The 19,408-nt window shown below is 37.2% G+C and overlaps 3 protein-coding genes across 5 annotated transcripts; 1 reads left to right on the top strand and 2 right to left on the bottom strand.

Annotated features, from left to right (window-relative positions):
* Positions 1-3,295: 3,295 nt before the first annotated feature.
* LOC103439927 (rab GTPase-activating protein 22) lies at positions 3,296-7,564 on the top strand. 2 transcript variants are annotated; one of them, XM_008378574.4, is made up of 5 exons: positions 3,296-3,836; positions 4,848-4,983; positions 5,097-5,146; positions 5,753-5,806; positions 5,949-7,564. In XM_008378574.4, the coding sequence occupies exons 1-5, from the start codon at positions 3,697-3,699 to the stop codon at positions 7,171-7,173; spliced, it is 1,605 nt and encodes a 534-aa protein (XP_008376796.1). In that variant the 5' UTR covers positions 3,296-3,696; the 3' UTR covers positions 7,174-7,564. The 2 variants fall into 2 exon arrangements, with proteins under 2 accessions (XP_008376796.1, XP_008376795.1); XM_008378573.4 differs by having other exon boundaries at positions 3,320-4,085.
* Positions 7,565-9,742: 2,178 nt separating this feature from the next.
* Positions 9,743-11,404, bottom strand: LOC103439928 (cytochrome b5). Of its 2 annotated transcripts, none has more exons than XM_008378575.4 (4): positions 11,283-11,404; positions 10,782-10,874; positions 10,240-10,306; positions 9,743-10,150 (listed from the first exon to the last, which is right to left on the bottom strand). In XM_008378575.4, the coding sequence occupies exons 2-4, from the start codon at positions 10,866-10,868 to the stop codon at positions 9,900-9,902; spliced, it is 405 nt and encodes a 134-aa protein (XP_008376797.1). In that variant the 5' UTR covers positions 10,869-10,874; positions 11,283-11,404; the 3' UTR covers positions 9,743-9,899. The 2 variants fall into 2 exon arrangements, with proteins under 2 accessions (XP_008376797.1, XP_028962069.1); XM_029106236.2 differs by having other exon boundaries at positions 10,782-10,959; positions 11,283-11,339.
* Positions 11,405-13,898: 2,494 nt separating this feature from the next.
* LOC103439929 (metal-nicotianamine transporter YSL3) lies at positions 13,899-17,965 on the bottom strand. The gene is made up of 8 exons (XM_029106235.2): positions 17,177-17,965; positions 16,448-16,843; positions 16,169-16,341; positions 15,868-15,965; positions 15,639-15,773; positions 15,363-15,552; positions 15,131-15,245; positions 13,899-15,040 (listed from the first exon to the last, which is right to left on the bottom strand). Exons 2-8 carry the CDS (start codon positions 16,821-16,823, stop codon positions 14,112-14,114), a joined length of 2,016 nt encoding a protein of 671 aa, XP_028962068.1. The 5' UTR covers positions 16,824-16,843; positions 17,177-17,965; the 3' UTR covers positions 13,899-14,111.
* Positions 17,966-19,408: the final 1,443 nt, after the last annotated feature.

Raw genomic sequence — 19,408 nt, 5'->3', positions numbered from 1 at the left:
TAACCGTTGGATCAAATTTCAACGGTTCGGATCATTTGATCATTGGGCTTCCTTTTTTTAGATCCAGAGAAGATCTGTACTCCTTGCAGACAATCATCCACTTGCTTAATTTAGTTTAGTTTAATCGAGTATGTACATTGTATGGTGTTCGTTCATATGAGTGACGTAATTAATAAGTTCGATGAAGGTGTAAACCTTTGTATCTTTCCATTTCCGTCCAACCAAAAACTGACTTGGGTTTCTGAACTTTGCATTCAAGTCCTCAAAGATTTCGTCTTTATTTACTCCCAATCAAATCTTTCAAGCAATGGAATAGAGAGATGCAATTCGCCCAAGAAGATAACTACATGATGACCCAAGCCAACAATGCTTCTTTCTTTGCAAAGCCGAGGGAAAAATGTTTATCGTACGTAATGTTATTTTTATTTTGCAAAGATGTTGTTTTCACAACTTGAACCGATGATCTTTCGGTTACAATTAAAGAAATAATATTTCAATTGCGCCAAGACTCGTCCTTTCCAAGAAGATAACTATTATATTTTATAAAATAACCTTTCGGTTGCGCCAAAACTCATCCTCTCCAAGAAGATAACTATTATATGTTATTAAACCAGAAACAGAGCTTTTGCTCATGTTCATGTTCATGTTAACATGGCTAAATGAGCCTCATTTTCATGTGTGGTTGAGAACAAACGGTTGTCTAAAATAACTAGTTTTCTCTCCTTGGCTTTGGTGTAGGTGTTGGGATCTACCAAGCACGAAACAAGTTCATTGATCCTCCAAACCAAGAAGAGCACACTTTCAAGTATAAAACCATTGTGATTATGTATATTAGTTGTTGAATAAGTTCTGAAGGAGGAGAAAAACTTCGTTGAAAGTCTGACTGACTAGATGATCAGTCGCTCTTATTAAAAAACAATTCATTATATTTGGATACCATATATTTTTACGTAGGTACGACTTTTAATAAGACTGTGCAACCCCATATGATACATGCTTTAAGAAACAGCAGATTGATGGAACCTGCATATTCTTCTACATCAGCAGGCATGAACTGGTTGTCCCATGGCCGCACTTTGAAGGGTTTTTCTTGTTAATCGGATATTTCTTTACATTTCACGTTATATCTTTCTCTTCACGTTACATGTCGATTCCAATTAAAATGTTTTCCAAGCTTCGCGTCTCGAACAAAATGGTTTACGATCTCTTTCACGATAGTGATAGGTGATAGAAAAAGAGTTCAAAGTGTAGGCCATAAAACAAAGGGCCCTGACCCCCTGCGTAAGATCATCATTTTGCATCTGTTTTTTTTTATGTAACTTGTATATGATCACATAAAAAAGTAGAAAAAGAGCTATTGTAGGAAGAACAGATAAAGAAAAATAACAATAACAATATAAAGGATAGTAAAAGGAGAAAAAGAAGATATTTTCTTTTCTTTTACGAGAATATTTTTGTTTATCACCCGCTAGTGATGATGACGATGAATGCTTACTACTTTATTTATTATTGTTAGATAAATTAAAATTTCAAAATCTGTATAATAAATACATAAAATTCTCAAATTTAAATTCATCAAATAAATAATATTGTGAGCATTAACACCATTTTAAGATGGTGAAAAAAAATACAGCCTTCTTTTGCCAAGTCAAAAGCACTTGGCCCGATTTTGTTGACTACAAGGCGTGTTGATATTCACTTTTCTTGTTAAATCACTTTTCTTGTTAGTTAACAATTTGCCAAAGTTTGCACAAACAACAAAATTAGTTGGGCAAATTTTGGAGAAATTTTTTATTATGACGGAAACTTGAGTAATACATCATGCGTTTTTATGTAAGTGGTGAAAATTTTTATTTTTCAAGTTATTAATTTTTTAACACATATATCTCATCATTTGTATAATAATACATGATATACCATCTCATTTGCTGATTAAACTAAAAAATCTCTCAAGATTTTGAGCGCACTCACTATCTAAATGTGCATAACATGATGATTAATTAAGTAAAGTGTCACACCACTATGCCTTTATCGTTACTTTAAGAAATTAGTCATGCCTAATCAACCCAGTCAAACTGGATTAGACCCTTTTTAAATATGTTTAAGGTAAAAAACAATCGTGCTGAAGTTATCGAAAAATACAGTGCTCAAGGGTATTCAATACCCACCAGTTAAAGTTCTTAGGTCCAATTCAATAATGATTCATCAGTTTACTTGGAGCTAAGGATTTTAATAGCGAGTTTTTACAACTTTGAAGTATTATAACCTCTCACAATGTTAATTAATTATTTAGTTTAGCATGAAAGTAATTAAAATAAGTTAAGCATGCTGATTGCTGAGGAGGTCAAGTAATTAAAGGGAGTAGTTGTATTAGTGTAATTATGGAGGAGGAAGAGGAGGGATGAGGGTCCTCTATGGATTCTCTTCGTGGAAATCTTAGAATTCTCACATCATGATTGTTCATTATACATCGTACAGTAAGTTTTTGTTAGCATTATTTGTGTTTAATTTTAAATAATAAAAAATGCAAAATGATTTATGGCTACATAATGTATAATAAACGACTAGAATGCAAACATCCTTAGAATCCCCACAATTTGAATCTGAATGGAATCCAAATCCGAAAATGAGGTAAGAAGCAAGCACTCAATGAGAAATGACATTGGAGTTTGGTGAACTTGCCAACTAATAGGAGATAATTGTATATCATTATGCGTAAGCGTATTTTGGTCAAACAAACGCATTTAGTTATTCAAGAAGTGGTTCAAAGAAACAATTAACTAAGAAAACAACATCTGCGCTCATTTTCTTTTTTTACACTATTTTATTTTATCTGAACGTTAAATTAAATTAACTAAAGAAGAAGAAAATCAAAGTGCATAAATCATTCATTTACTATTAATTAAGAAAGAAGTAATATCATGCATCTAATTGATTGACTAATTGCCCATCTCACATGATTTGGTTGATTAGTCATATAATCCCTGAATATAATAAAGTGACAGGAAACATAATACATTCAACAAACATAAAAGCTTGATAATAGTATACAATACCCTAGTTAAACAATAAAATTAGGAAATGCTTGACCTAGAATTAGTAGGCTAATGGAATTAGGGATTGTGGTTACGACTTTCGATCAAAATTTTTGTATTCATTTTGTGTGTGGTCTCTTTGATTTTTATAATTAATGAACACGTGTTAATAAACTTAACCCTTTCAACCTTTTGTTGTCGTAAACTAACACATTTTAATCAATAATAAAGACTACAGAGAGACCACGCACAATCAATCCAGATTTGATCTTATGTTTTCACTCTTTGTTTTTTTTCTCAACTCTTCCACTTGACTCTCTTTCACACTCTTTATAAAAATGGGGTCTACTCTTCCTACCCTCTAGATTCTAGAGAGAGACAGACTCAGTCACTAGTGAGAGAGAGAGAGAGAGAGAGAGAGAGAGAGACAAAGAAGAAGACTTTCAAAGTAAAACAAACAAAGCAAAAAACCAAATCAAAGCAGTTGCCTTTGCCATTCAATTCATTCATTCATTCACTCTTGCGGTTCTTCAATTGGGAGTAAAATTATTAAATTTTAATTCCCAATTAATCCCAACCTCCTCCTGCTCTTGCTCTCCCACCAGAAGCAGCGGATGCAGCAGATCACAAGGGCATTTCTGTCATTTACAACCCTACTCACATGATCCCCTCCGGTTCCGGGAACGCCTTCATCTCCGGCGGAGGCGGGTTATGGTCGGCGGCACCGTCGTACGTTGCCGTCGGCGTCACGGCCTTGGCTGGGCTCGCGGTGGTCGTGGCCGTGTTCAGCACTGCCACTAGGTAAACAAAGCTTTGAAATTTATCAGAAAAGCTCTGAAATTTCTTGAAAAACGCAAACCCTTGAACAAAAATTCACTGATAAATGAGAGCTCTACGACGAACTCAGACTTCCTCGTCGCCTTCGAGCTCGAATTCATCTCATTCTTCGTCTTCGCTGTCGTCGTCGTCGTCGTCTTCGTGGATTTATTTGCGTTCGGTTCTGTTAATCGTGTCCTCTTCCTCACCAGCTCATTGTTCTTCCTCTGATCGGTGAGTCTCTCTCTCTAAAGCTTTTGTTTTCGGTAATTTCCGCTCTTAGATCCCGATCTCGGGAAGCTTCAAGTTCATGTTTTTAGTACCAATTTTAGCTCAGTTCCACTGTTTTAATGGCGTTTTCGCTTGGATCCCTTCTTTCGGGTCACCTTCTTCATTCGCATTTTGGTCCTCCTTGGAAATTGTTACTCTTTCAGTTGCTTAAAAAATTGTGGGTTCGATGGATTGGGCAAGCCGCATTGGTTGTTTCTTTTGCGCATCGATTTGCTTCTGGAAGATTTGTGTTGTTTTTGTTTCGTGGTTCTAGCAAAGTTAGGATTTTTATGTTTTAATATTATAAGTGTTTGAATTTTGTATATTAAGCTGCCATTGAGCAACAATGCTGTGGTTTAATAAGTCAAAGATTGATAAACCCGAATCGATGTTAGCTTTTACTAATCTTCTCAACAGATGGATGGATTGAAATGTTTTGGATATTCAAAGTCAATTAATTAAGCTGCAAAGCTATTGCATTTATCTGCAGTTTAACTTTAATCCCTGTTGAAAATTTTCTTTGACTTGGCCCTTCGAGTGCATGCTTATGCAGAATATCCACACTTTTGAAGCGGTCTAATTTGGTTTTCGTTTACTGCCAGACCCTTTCTTTTATATGTTTTTATTGGCCTGACATTTTCATTCATTCATACATTGATATTTTTCGTATAGCTGATGCTTCCTTAATCGTACCATTACTAATTGCGCTTATTGTTTTATTTTCAGCGTTCGTCTTAAGTCACCTTGGTCCCGCAGGAAAAGAAAACATGCCCTTTCAGCTCAGCAATGGAGGCTTTTCTTTACACCAGATGGAAAGCTTCGCGATGGTGGAGTTAAGTTGGTGAAGAAAGTTCGCAGTGGAGTGAGTTTCTGTCACTTTTGTGTTATATATTTGCTATCAAAATGCCGTAACATCTATTCATGGTTCCAACTTCCATCATTGACATTATTCATCTTAAAATTTCGTGAATGCAGGGTGTTGATCCAAGTATTAGAGCAGAAGTTTGGCCATTTCTCCTTGGAGTGTAAGCATGCTCAACACCTCTTTTAAGTTTTTAACTGAAACATTGCTACATTAATACCTTGCATCTCCGAGATAGAACTTGTTATGTGCTTCCAACATCAGGTGTTTTGGTGTATCATTCCTGGCAGAGGATTGTATGCTCTTTCTCTCCTATTAGTCTGGATCATTGCTTTTAGACATGTCATTAGGTCCAAGTCAAACATACTGACTGCTAGATATATGAGCTTTTATTTAGGTCTGGTTATGGCTTCAGAGAAGTTCATTTTAGGCTTTAGACCTGACATTTCTGCTTTTGAACTATTCGCTGCATAATCAATGTGGAGTTAAAGTTTCAGAAAAGTGTTCTTTTTTTTTTCCTCCACGTAATATGAGTAATGCGATTCCTTCTGAATTGATGGCATGAGTTTTGGAAATAAAATCTGCAAGTATACCTTGGTCAAAACTTAAATTATTCCTGTGATTATGTCTTTAATGCCATTATCATATTCATATATGACCATCGTACTGATTCCTGTTCTGCATATACATTAAAATGTTGTGTTGTTTTCGGGAAGTGCGAAACCATACTTACATATGTTGACTGGATTTCTGTCTCGACTCTCAACAGCTATGAATTAAACAGTTCAAAAGAAGAAAGGGAGATAGTACGATCTCAGAAAAGGTAATAGTGCCAAGTTCATCTAGTTCTTTTGTAGCTTCATATTGCATAAGTTGATTGAAGCTTTTTCCAGTTTGAGTAATATTTTTTATTATCCATTGGCTTTGCTAACTTTATGGTACATTGTTCGAATATTTGGTTGCAGAAAGGAATATGAGAAACTCCGCAGACAGTGCCGCCGACTCATAAAGCGCGAAAATGATAGCTCTAAGTTGAATGGGGACGGTAGTAGATTCACCCATGATACAGGTTCTCCCAGCTCTGAGGATGTGGTTAGCGCCAGGGAATCCCTTTCTAGTGAAGATAAGATACCAGATGTTGAATACTCAGATGACCCTTCCAGTACATTGTTGGATGGAGATGATGATGGTTCAAGAGAAAACACAAATGCTGATTCCAAAGCAGTAAACTCTGACTCGTCTGACTCGGATTCCTCTGAAGAACCTGAGGTGATTCATGCTTTCCCCTCATGTGAAGGGAGGGAAGAAAATGATCATGACGTGACTTCCAAGGATGAATCTTCTCCCTTGAGGACAGAGGTCCAATCAAATCTAAACATTGAGGATTTTGCCACCTGGCAGCGGATCATACGCCTTGATGCGGTACGGACTAATTCAGATTGGATTCCGCACGCCCCATCTCAAGCTGAAGTGTCACAGGATAGGGCATCACGTACTGCTGAGGCTGTTGGGTTGAAAGATTACAGTCACTTGGAGCCTTGCAGAATTTTCCATGCTGCTAGACTAGTTGCTATTCTTGAAGCATATGCACTCTATGACCCCGAAATTGGTTACTGCCAGGGCATGAGTGACCTGCTTTCTCCTATAGCTGCTGTAATAACAGAGGATCACGAGGCTTTCTGGTGTTTTGTCGGTTTCATGAAGAAGGCTCGACATAATTTTAGGCTTGACGAGGTAGGGATCCGAAGGCAGTTGAGTATCGTTTCTAAAATTATCAAATGCAAGGACTCCCATCTATACAGGCACTTGGAGAAGCTCCAGGCGGAGGATTGCTTTTTCGTTTATAGGATGGTGGTTGTGCTATTTAGGAGGGAGTTGACGTTCGAACAGACAGTATGCCTATGGGAGGTAATGTGGGCCGATCAAGCAGCCATAAGGGCAGGTATCGGAAAATCTGCATGGAGCAGGATAAGGCAACGAGCCCCACCAACAGACGATCTGTTACTCTTCGCCATCGCAGCTTCTGTATTGCAGAAGAGGAAGCTGATAATCGAGAAGTATAGCAGCATGGATGAGATTATCCGGGAGTGCAATAGCATCTCGGGGCAACTCGATATATGGAAGCTCCTGGACGATGCACATGACCTGGTAGTAAACCTCCATGACAAGATAGAGACATCTTTCTCATGACTGCATATTTCGGTAGCATAGTTCGTTCTTATGGTTCATTCTCGGCATCCTGTTATTCGGAGCATCCAAATTCCTCGTTCCTTCTTTCCTCTTTCACAACATAAGCACTTCGGGAGCTCACTCCGACCAGACTATCTATCTTCAAGCTTGCTTAAAAGTGGCGGTGTCAAAACTTTCGAACGATTAACTATTCAGATTTACCTGCATTGTATTCTGCTCTGTTTTTACCGCGCGATTCCACGATTTGCAGGTAAAACTCCTGTATTAGCATTTACCATTTATCCGTTAATGTAACCATACTCCCATACTGGATGAGGAGCACATTTTCATGTGTTCCCAAATTGTCCAATTAGAAATAATACCATTCTCCTATATAGGCCCTTGCAGTTCAGTGTTCCTTTGGTGGTTGGATATGTAAATTATTATCTAGTTGGGGCTATTTTCGACCCTTTTGTGCAATACGAGCCTTTGAATTGCTCCAGTTTCGTCGAGTTTCGATCCCTTAAAGAATGGATTCGGTCGGTAGGAATGTCATACCAAACACTGAATTATGTATAAAACGTCACCAAAAAAATAACGCAAAACCAAAAGTCCAATATTTAGACGTCACAGGAAAGTCGTATCATTGAAAGTCAGGACATCAATGTGCTTTTAAAATAACTGAAAACGTTTGTAGAGAAAATATTTTGGATTTCAAAAGCACTTGAAATGCTTTCTGCAAGAAGCACTAGTTATGTGCTTTTCCAAAATTTACTTGCTTTTTTACTAAGGATTAGTTCTAAAAGTATTTTCACCAAAAACGTTTTTAGTCATTTTAAAAGCACATCCAAACGAGCTCTAAATCTATCTTTATTAATTAATGAAACTCTCTGTCAACCAAAAGAGGGTGAAAAGACTACTTAGTCTTCTGTGACACAAAAAAAAATGATGGGCAATAATATAATTTCACAGGTTCAAATTTTAATGTTTTTTTTATTGAAGTCTCATCTACAGGTGATGTTAAAATACCTTTAATATTAAAATAAAATAAAAACCAAAAACAAAAACGTCCCACTTCCCCCTCTCTCTCTCTCTCTCTCTCCCTGTCCCCTTCTCATTTTCTAAAAAAATGACCCTCCCTAATTAAAAATTCCAGAAGAAAACAATATAATTAACAATGGTTAGTAAAACTAGATCATTTTGAAAATTTCAAACAAAGCACCCACTATGTGGGTAGTTACTTGATAAAATTAATATTACTATATTTGACCCAAAAAAAAAATACTAATACATAAACATAATAAATAAATAAAATCAATTAGGGGCAAGTTATATATCAAAGCTCGTCAAGAAAAACAACACAAACTCGAAAGTCCAATATTTATAGATATACAACCACCCCTTACGAACAGGAAAGTTCTTAGTCGTCCACACTTGTGACCAGCCTTCATGTAGTGTCTTTTTTTTTTTTTTTTAATGAAACTATCTTGAATGAAGAAAATATTATTATTCTTCATGACTCATAACGTAAGAGTTCCTCTAAGTCTATGAATTCTTTTAAAACACTATTTTTCTTGAATATTAGTAAAAAACAATTCGGATTGCTTAGTATTTCACCAATTAGTAAACCAAGATTTCAGACTTTTATTAAATGAGAGGGAGATCCGCCAAGGCAAAAATATTATAGATGCAAGATGTAGAAGGGAACTGCATACTTTACTTTTTGCCATTTTTTCGTCTGTGAATTTTTAAATTTTTAATGAGCGCACCTTATTCGTCAACTCTATATGTTTCTATCAAGCATAAGTTTAATTACAACTTACAAGTCATCGATGTATTTCTGGAATTTCAAGTATTTATTATTATTTTGTTGACTTCAAGTATTTATTATTATGTACCTTAAAAGATAGCTATGTGTTAGGTTTGATAATTTTTTGCACGGTCAGTTCACTCAACATGAATGACATGAAAATAACAGGTTTCAGATCAACATGTTAACGAGCCGGGTCAGTATCGGGTCACCTATTAAAAATTCTTTAATGAGTCAGATCATTATTAGGTCACGAGTTAAAAACCCAATAAGGATATCGTTTGCCAAATCTAGACATTAGACATGACAATTTCTTGAATGATCCATTATCCGACACCAAACGACACGTCCCATTAACAAATCGGATCGTTATCGGGTCACCTGTTAAAAACCTAGTAAGATAACAGTTTTGACACAACCCGTTATGATAATGAATATGACAAAAAACCGACATGAACATAACAAACATGACCCGTATTGCCGGGCCTATTATGTGCATTGCAGGTGATGGATTTAATGAAAGATGGAGGTTATTGAACGTTCGAAGGACAGTGTCAAACACCGTTCACAGTTGAGGAGGCTGGCTAAATGTACTTTGGTCAAAGATGGAGATAATTCTACCCTGATGCACGAGGGTCCAGGACCACATGATAAAACGCATCCGCAGAAAAGGTGAAATGTCAAAACCAAAACCAGCACAGCACAGGTTTCAAATGCAACACACAACAATTGCCTTTCTCACAACAGCAACAAATAACGGATGAGGAATTCATATGGAAATAACAACAAGAACAATCCTTTAATTTTAAATCAACCATTGTACAATCTGTCAAACAGACGCTAGAAACCGACTGATACTCGGATGAACAATGGCGTAAAGCAAGAACGACATAACTGAAACGAGCAATTGTAAATTTCAACTATTCAACTAGGTACTCTACTCTTTCTTGGTATAGTTACGGACAGCAAAGGCCAACCCCAAGATTAAAAGGGGAACCAGAAACTGTAAAATCTTGATCACGAAATCGGATGACTTGGCAGGATTCTTTCGACCCCCTTGTGCCGGGATGGAAATCCGTTTCAATGGGATATTTGATGGATCAATCTCACCAATGTAGTACTTCTCCATCATATCCTTGGCTGAATCACTGTGACCAATATCTTCGAAATCATTTGTTGCATCTTTCCCTACAGTTTTCAAACAAAATTAGTCTCATAAACCCTACTGGCTTGAAGGTTGAAAATAAAAGGATATACGAAGTAATCGAAGGCCTTACCAATTGCAGCTAGCAGAACTTCACCGCCTCCGGGATGATCATCCATGAATGGCGTCACATCATACACCTGAAAATTGATATTCCAAACCATCGATAAATCAGCCTATTCTTCTAACCATCAATTTTTTTGGTGCAGCTAGCAGATTCTGTTTCAAGTATGTGATCTAAACTCCATACAATCATCGACCGAGAAATTAGTTGCTTTATGTTTGTACAAATGAGACCTTAAAACACTGGGAAGTGATTTTCGCACTCCGGTTTCCCCCTATGCGCTCACTCTTTTCTAGTCAATGGATTGAATAAATCAAAATCAAATCAAGGGACAGATACAACGGGAGGACTGAGGAGTGGGAGTGTGGCAAACAGGAGCACATTGACATGCAGAAACATAATAGTCAAATTCTGGGTTGAGTCCTTGAGGGTTATTTTCTCATATTCCTAGATTTTCTCAGCAACCAAACAAAGGATAAATCAATCCATCAACTGCGAACTCAAGTTTACAGTACGACAATCAAATATCCAACTCAAGATAAAGATCTGACCTTCCCAGCAATAATAATCCAGCAATCTTCGTTCTTGTTGTGCTTTACCACCTCTTCGAATACGTGAACTTTTGGATGAGAAGCCATCTTTCACTGCCACCATACAAAAATCACCGAAAACTTTAAAACCCGCTAAAAATCACCCACCAAATCCTCGAAATTTAGACAAAAACAGCTTCTGCCAATCACAGAAAACAAAATTCTGATAGACCAATTAAAGCCCACAAAAATGTATGCACCAAAGCATCGAAATTTCAACAAAAACAGCTTCAACCAATCCCAGAAAACCAAATTTGAAATACCAATTAAATTAAAACCCACAAAAGTTATGCACCAAAGCCTCGAAATTTCAATAAAAAACAGGTTCCACCAATCACAGAAAACAGAATTTTGAAATACCCATTAAAACCCATGAAGGTTTAAGCACAAAATCTAAAATAAAATTGATAAGAGAGAGATTGTGAATTGAAGAACAAAGATTGATGAACAATAGGGACTTACCCGCCGAGAGAGAAAGGCTTTGCGAGATGGACTCTGCTGCTTTGTTTTCTCAGAGTGGAAAGTCAATTTGCTGAAGCGAGCATTTATGGACGAGACCTTGTTAAAATGCCCTTCGAATTTAGGAATATTACGCACTTGTTATCAATAAATTTACAGGCTTTTTAAATTTTAAAGGGTAAACATGTCTCCCAACTGCGCACTCGAAACGGCACCTCCACCTGGGGGAAAGGATGCTCCCGGATCCCTTCCACCTGGGCCAACCGAGCAAAAAATCTGGATTCTTGAAATTTAATCCAACAATTAAAAAAATAGAACCTATTAAAATTTATAATAACTTTAACCGTTTGATCAAATTTCAAAGGTTTAGATTTTTTGCTTAGTTGGCATAGGTAGAAGGGATCCAGACATGATCCATTTCCCTATGGGGATCCATAAAGGATCAATTTCCCACATAGGGATCCAACCACCAACCAAAACTTATTATTGTGCCAGGAACACAATTCGATCTTTCAACACATGTGAATCTCATTTTTATTAAAAAGATATATAAATAATATTACAAATATATGATAAAAATAACATTTATTTTATTTTATATTAAGACTAAAAACAAACATGGGACCCACATGTGGGTTACGTCTTCAAAATATGAGATTTTTTTTTAAAAAGGTAATGACTAAGACCAATAATGCACGTTTTGTTGAATTCAGCAAAATAAATTAATGAAATTTTAATTTAGGAACGATTTCTAAACTCGAGTACAAATTGGGAGATGAATTCTAGATTTTGCTATTTCTTGTAAACGCTGATTAATTTAATTAAAATTCAGGGAATTAAATTAATGGCGGGCCGAGACCCAACAAACAAGAGCCAAACTGAAGGGTCGGACACAACTATGTGGGCCTTAAGTTGGGCTACTACAATGGTGGGTGAAGGGCCTTAAGTTGCATTGCTATGTGGAGATTAACTTGCACATGACAGTGTATTATTGGCCAATATTGTCGACAGTCAAGCATCTGAAGTAGAAATGTAATGTCTTGTCTATGTTGATCCACGAAGTGATGTCTTGTCCATGTGTGGTCGAATAAGGTTATCGACATCACCTTGACGTGTTTCTGAAACTGAGCTAGAAACTCCATCTGCAACTATATGCAACATAAGGGCGTTTCAAATATTTTTTAGGCTCGTATTCCACACGACATGTTTTGGGTTCGATCATTGGCGCTAGCGAATCACATGATGGTGGGCAGAAGAGGCTGAAATGGCTATGTGAGTCTTCCCAGCCCCCAAAAGAGTGGACTATCGTGGCAAAAGCCACCAACTAGTCCTTTCTAGAAAGGAAAGGGTAAAAAAAAAAACCCTCCCAATTGTTAGTCCAATTAAAATGTTTTATATTTTTCCTTGGGTTTTATAGTATAGTTCTAGACACATGAAAAACGTTTTTAGTGCAAGCGCTGTTATTAAAAACACAACAAATTTTCTATGAAACTCGAAAAACACTCAAAAGTACTTTGTAAAGAAGTGCAACACTTCGCTATAAACCTTTAAAAAAAAAAAAAAAGTTGCAATGGCTTTGCCAGACATGCCATATACATTTTCGATTATCTTATACTGAATTTGGTCATTCGAAATGCAATGTCAAACGAGCCCTCGTCCCTTTCCATAGCGAGTGGAAGCAAAGTAATGCCAATAGGGGTTGAAAAATCAGCCTACCGCCTGCCTAGAAAAGTTGAAGTTGAACCAAAGTTAGGCGTGCAGCAACTTCTTCACACCAGAAGAACTATATCACTGTCATTGACACACATCGGTGGTGGTCCAAAAATGGATGTCTGTCCTGCTCTCAACTCTGACACAGCTACCTTAATTTCTCCTAGGTCCTCACAAACAACTTCATTTACTACTTCCATACCCCAACTTCTAGGCGTTGAATTGAATATATATATATATATATATATATATATATATATATAGAGGATCACTTCCCCCATCATATCTGATGTGAGCTTCTTAAACCATGCATCTTCGAAGTAAGATTCTCTCCCCTCCTAATCTCTCACTCTTTCCATTCCCTTTTATTTAAACGGTTGCGATTACGCCACGTCTACATCATGTTTTGAATTTTTTATATAAAGAATAAGACAAAAAGAATAGTATGAGAAGAGAGAATGGAAGGGGATGGTAATAGGAGGGGAGAGAATCTTACTCCTGCATCTTTACCTGCTCCAAACTTATCTTTTTAATCAGCACAAAGGCAAAGGAAAGCAAAGCAACATGTCAAAAGCGGGTTAAGTCAATTGATCAGGACAATGTCACAATCCTTGCGCTCGCGTTCGAGTCGCTCATCCATTGATCGAGTAGGTTATAACATTTCATTGCTGAAAAAACCATGTTTCGACAAAACGTAGTAGTTTAGGAGGGAAGGAAGAAGAAGATGCATACCATAAGGGAAAATAAAGATGCAATATGGCAAACGTGAGTCAAGCCAGCTGATCAGGGCAGTGTTTTGATCCTCTTACGCCTATATTCAAACCATCCGTAGATTAGAGTAGTTTAGAACACTGTATTGTCGGAGAAAAGTTAAAATCACAGGTTTCATTTGACAAAATGTGGCACAAGTTTTCTTTGGATGCATCTTTATTAGCTCATCATATGAGAAGTAGGATACAAAACCCCAGCATCTAGTCATCTACCGTGCTACATTACTTTATGTATTACTTGAGATAATTATCACTAATTCCCCTATACTTTGCTGAATCCGCATCTGCAGATTTTACCTACTGCAACTGTACTCGAAGAACACAACTACGAGTCTGCGACGCAAATCCAGGTCTACTTAGTTGCCAAGAAGTTCATGCAGATGGGAGGTTGAACCTTGGCCAATGCCAGAATCGACGAAGGGAGGATCCACATCCCGTCTCCACATATCAAACCGGAAGCAACTGCCGGAATCATTAAACTTGCCTTGTTCTTCTTCAGCTTGTGCCAGACAAACACAACCAAACTCCCCATGCACATATCAATCGCAAAGTACGCTCCAACGAGGAATGGGACAGCCATTGCCATTGGAAACGGAACCCATTTCCCGATTTTCGTAGGAGCAAGATCTCTCAGCAGATTAGCTGCTATGGCAAATGAGAAAAAACCATAACACAGCTGTAAGCAATGTTTGGGCAGAGCAGAGAAGCCTTCAACGCCGAGAATTGCCATGTTTCTGTAAATGATGGCGTAAGGGGCTTTGTATTCACCGTTTGGATCCCCAACTTTAAAAGCCTTGTAGAAGAGAAAGAATGTCAGAGGAGCTACCACACAGCCTATGGCCGTTCCAATAGCCTGGCTTAAAAGCATTGATCGAGGAGACGTGAGAGTGAGATGACCAGTCTTTAAGTCGTGCATCAGATCGGAGGAGATAGAAACCATTGATTTGATCAGACCACAGGCTACAAGTCCTGCAACAACACCATCGTTTTTCCCAGCTACGGCAGCAAGCACAAAGAGAGCCACTTTCCCGTAGTTATGAGCCATGTTCATGTCAGTTAGACCCGCCCCATAAGCATTGCAGAAGCTTAGAGAGGGTCCAATAAGGTAGGTTACGACAACATAATACCATTTCAGTTGAGGGAACATGAGCGGGATGATAATGATGGAGATGACAGAGAACAAGGTGTACCCTACGCACACAACCCAAACCGGAATGTTATCCCTTAGGAAGACTTCATTTCGTCGAAGATCATCAAGAGTCGCATTCTGGTTATTTGAAGCTGCATGAGAGAAATAGTTTAATGATATTTCTCAAATCAAATGTTTCATTTTCGCACACGAAGCAGAAACCATGCAAAGTTGTGAATTACCTGTTTTAAGGCTCTTGTTGTTCATTTTCCTGTGGATGCTTGAGCCAGTAAAGTACAGTATCTTGAGAAAATTGTACAGTCCGTCTCCTAGTAACAAGGAAATGGAAATGAGAACCTGCAGCAAAACGAAGATACACGTAACTCAATTGCCTACATACTTGAACTCGAAAATCTCTATGACAAAATCAGTAAGAATCTGGTTAAGAAATGGAATTGAATGTGTAGTCCACACCTTGTAACCGTTTAGACTCTTCATACTGCTTTCTGATAAAGTTGCAGGAAACCACTCTCCCTTAAGACCCCTTATCAATGGCCACATTACTCCCCAAGAGAGTATGGCGCCGAGAAGCAAAGATAAGTTCACTAGATGAGAACAGATCATTCCTGCTCCTATATAAGTCATACTGAAATCGAAGTAAAATCTGCAAAATACAATTTATGCAATCAACGACGAGAGAAGGACCAATCATGATAAACAGAAGGACAATGAAAGATGCAGAGCACACACGAATTTCTCCAAGCGGTCAATCCAAATGTTGGAAACTGAGCGAATCCGCATTTCTCTCCTCCAGAATAAAACCACTGAAAGAAACCCCACAAGAAACTAGCTGAAAAGAATTTCATGAACCCATGAACCTGCTTTCTGCAAGAAGAACCTCAACATGTTAAGAGTTCTTTCAAACTCGAGTCCTATTTGATCTTAAACCGAAGATTAAGTCATAGAAACAGATGCCTACTTAGCCATCTTGTCACCCTTTGGAGTATGAAACCCATTAATAAGGACAGCAGTAGCAGTTCCGCTCGGGTATGGTAATTTATAGTCTATTATCATGATCTGCAAACACAACCCAAACTGCATGAACAAACAATATTCTAACCCCGTGCGGAATCAATAACTTTATCAATTCAAACACACAAGCAATCTGAATCGATTTCTCAATAATTTCGCAGTTCAGAAACATAACCCAATTTACTTTTTCACTCCCTCATACAAACCTTGTTCTTTTATCGAAAGTTAGATAGGACGAAAGAACATACCTTTCTGAGAGGAACCAAAGCCAGCAGCCCAACAAAACTAGTAGCAAATAGAAAACCAGTCATCCAGCCAAGCTCTGGTTCCTTGGTGCTCCCGGGAGTGTTCCCCTCAGTATCAACCCCAACTTGCTCGTAAATATACCGGCTTAGACCCAACAGATACGAACCAAAACCACCTGCAGTGCCATGTATTTCAGCAAAACCCCATATTCAAAATTTCAAGAATATTATGGAATCGAATCATCAACACGGAAAAAATAACAAAGGCAAAATTTTTCTGACCTCCATAAGCAATGCTATAACATGCAACTGCACAAGTTTGAATTATTGTATTCTCCTGCCTGGTGAAGGGAGTTGATACAACTCCAGCTTTCTGAAGCAGCTTAGTCCATGACCGGATGAACACGAAGGCGAGAAGTGCAGCCGAAACATTGAGATTGGGAACCAAACCAGTGGTGAGGTTCAACTTTGTCACTAGAACACTGTAAATTACGCCAATAACTACGCTGGCTACGAGTCCCCGGACTGTAATTTGCCTTGTCCATGGGACTATTCTGTTCAAATCCTCATGTGGCTCACCTCCATTCTCTTCATTCACATGTCCATTCTCTGTCTCAAACGTCTCAATCTCTCCGTTTTCGCCATTTGTGTTCCCCATTTGGTCTAGAAACCTCCTTCCTGATCAGATTGAGTCAAATGAGAGAGAGAGAGAGAGAGAGAGAGAGAGAGAGAGAGAGAGAGAGTAAATTTACATAATTTAATGATATGAACATGTTTTCTCAAGACCTTTTAGTCAAAAACATCAAAGAACTAATCAGATAACTGAAATGAAACGAACACAAAACCCATCAAATCAGACAGAACAAAAAAAAAAACAAAAATTTGTAGAATTTAACGATACAAACATGTTTTCACAACGCCATTTCAGACAGAGAGTTTAAAGAACTAATCTGATAGCTGAAATGAAACAAACACAGAAAGAACACAAAAACCCATCAATGATATTATCACCTCAACTTTCTCTTCTTGTTCTTCGATCGCGAGCCGGAAATTTCAGAAATTTACAAATGGTGTATCCGCAGACGAACCCTTTTCTCAATCCGCAATCTGAAATCCTCCAGATTGCTTATTGCATTGAGAGCGCAAGAACCCACCAGAAAGATCAAACCTTGCAAGCCCCAATGCAGTCTTGAATTTAATGGAATTAAATGCCGCTACAGAGAAAACTAAAAGCCTGAAAGAAAAAGCCCCCACGACTCCGCTGTCACGCTGCTGCTTGCGCCGAGTGCTTGAGGGGTGGCAACCGCATGGCAGACATTTATAATTCGATAAGAAAATGCAGAAGCAGAAACTGCGAGGGAAAGCCGTCGTCTCTGCATGTACTACACTGAAGTACAAAACAGGCGTTTGTAGTACATGATATCAACTTTCGATCCACCCCACTCAAACAGGAAGAGAGGAGAGAGAGAGAGAGAGAGATAGATGGAAATGCATCTGATTTCCACACACGTTTTTTATGCTAAAGGCACCCACCTTATGAGAGCAAATCTAAATTAGTTCATTTTTCTCAAATGGAATGATTATATATTTTTCTAATGTATGGTGATGTTATCTGTACGAGGACATTGAGGAGAGAGAGAGAGAGAGAGAGAGAGAGAGAGAGATTATATGGTGATGTTATCTGTATGAGGACATTGAGGAGGGAGAGAGAGAGAGAGAGAGAGAGATTATATCGTTTTCTAATGTATGGTGATGCTATCTGTATGAGGACATTGAGGAGAGAGGGAGAGAGAGAGAGAGAGATTGTACTGACTCATTTCATTCCCTTCAAAGTGAGAGTACTTAAACATGGCGCACTGGGTTCCGAAAAGACTCAGCTTTTCTTGTAGTCCTTACAAATTAAAAAATATTTTGAGTAAAAAAAAAAAAAGACCATAAAAAGTAATAATAAATAAATAAAAAGAGAAATTAAATGATTTTTTTTGGTATGATCATTCGGCCACGATTAAGTATCAAGCTTATTATTTACATGAGTCGAACTAAAGTATCACATCGATAATTATAGACAATTTAAAGCTTGTTTATATATGTTTTTGAAATAACTGAAAACGTTTTTGGTGAAAATGTTTTTAGAATCAATCATTCGTAAAGATACAAGTAAATTCTAGAAAAGCACTTAAAGTGCTTCCTGGAAGAAGCTTATAACTGGTGCTTCTTGTAGAAAGCACTTTAAGTGCTTTTGAAACCCAAAAATATTTTCTCTAAAAGTGTTTGCAATCACTTTAAAAGCACATTCAAACGAGCCCTTAATATGTAAACATTGCACTTGGCTATACAATTCAGATTTGTCTAATATTATTCATTCTTAGTTATGAGTAAAAAAATCTTAATTTCGATACGACAAATTTAATATCAAATTATGACAGACTCATTTTGTTAAGGTAACCACATGATGCAGAGGACCGTCAAACCCAATCGCGAGTAGGTATAGCTCCTTGGATGAGATAAATTTTTTAATGTGACTGAAACACAGAGCGATATCAACTGTAATTATACAAAGAGAGGGACACTTAAAAAAAAAAAACTTTAAACAACTTTGTTTGTTTATTGGACAAACGATATTATCTACACTAAGAGGTGGGGAAGTGTGCTAAACCTCACAATAACTAATGAGATAACAATAATGTGGTTCAAATCCACATTTGGCGATAATTGAATATAAACCCTCTCACGTACAAGTGAATAGGAATACCATTAGACCATAGTACTAATTGACAACTTACACCACCTATATAATAACATGTGGTTTACCATTTCGTATTCTATACACATTGAAAAATCTCTCATTGGACGAGGATGGTTAGAATGGGAATATTTTCATGCTAATTTTGAAGTAAAATTATGTAAGAAAATTTTCATAACTCTAATGCATTTTCGTGTCACTCTCGTTGGATTAATACTTTCATAACATACAAATTATTTTTTAATAATGTTAGGTGCATAAAATTTGGCACTAATTAAATTTGTATTTTAATTCAAGTTATAAATTAGCTACTAATTAGAAAGAAAATTTATATAGTATAAAATTTATATAGTATAGAAAGAAAATTTATATAGTATTAAATTTGTGGTACATATTATTTGATACACAAATTTAGTTCATGAATTTTATTTATATAACACCACCCATTACTTTATGTAATTAAATTAAATACCACAAATATATTGCGCTGTCCACTAATC

This window comes from Malus domestica, chromosome 07 (genome assembly GCF_042453785.1).
Source record: "Malus domestica chromosome 07, GDT2T_hap1".
NCBI lineage: Eukaryota > Viridiplantae > Streptophyta > Magnoliopsida > Rosales > Rosaceae > Malus > Malus domestica.
This window is presented reverse-complemented; position numbering and strand designations above follow the sequence as displayed.

Bases quoted from the DNA above. Each gene is read 5' to 3' on its own strand.
- LOC103439927 (XM_008378573.4), top strand. From the start codon at position 3,919: ATGAGAGCTCTACGACGAACTCAGACTTCCTCGTCGCCTTCGAGCTCG. The intron at 4,984-5,096 runs GTGAGTTTCTGT...TCGTGAATGCAG, and splicing joins TGAAGAAAGTTCGCAGTGGA to GGTGTTGATCCAAGTATTAG. The intron at 5,807-5,948 runs GTAATAGTGCCA...ATTTGGTTGCAG, and splicing joins ATAGTACGATCTCAGAAAAG to AAAGGAATATGAGAAACTCC.
- LOC103439928 (XM_008378575.4), bottom strand. From the start codon at position 10,868: ATGGCTTCTCATCCAAAAGTTCACGTATTCGAAGAGGTGGTAAAGCAC. The intron at 10,307-10,781 runs GTCAGATCTTTA...ATCAATTTTCAG, and splicing joins GGATTATTATTGCTGGGAAG to GTGTATGATGTGACGCCATT. The intron at 10,151-10,239 runs GTAAGGCCTTCG...TGAAAACTGTAG, and splicing joins AGTTCTGCTAGCTGCAATTG to GGAAAGATGCAACAAATGAT.
- LOC103439929 (XM_029106235.2), bottom strand. From the start codon at position 16,823: ATGGGGAACACAAATGGCGAAAACGGAGAGATTGAGACGTTTGAGACA. The intron at 16,342-16,447 runs GTCAGAAAAATT...ATGGCACTGCAG, and splicing joins TTATAGCATTGCTTATGGAG to GTGGTTTTGGTTCGTATCTG. The intron at 15,041-15,130 runs GTAATTCACAAC...TCTCTCATGCAG, and splicing joins CAACAAGAGCCTTAAAACAG to CTTCAAATAACCAGAATGCG.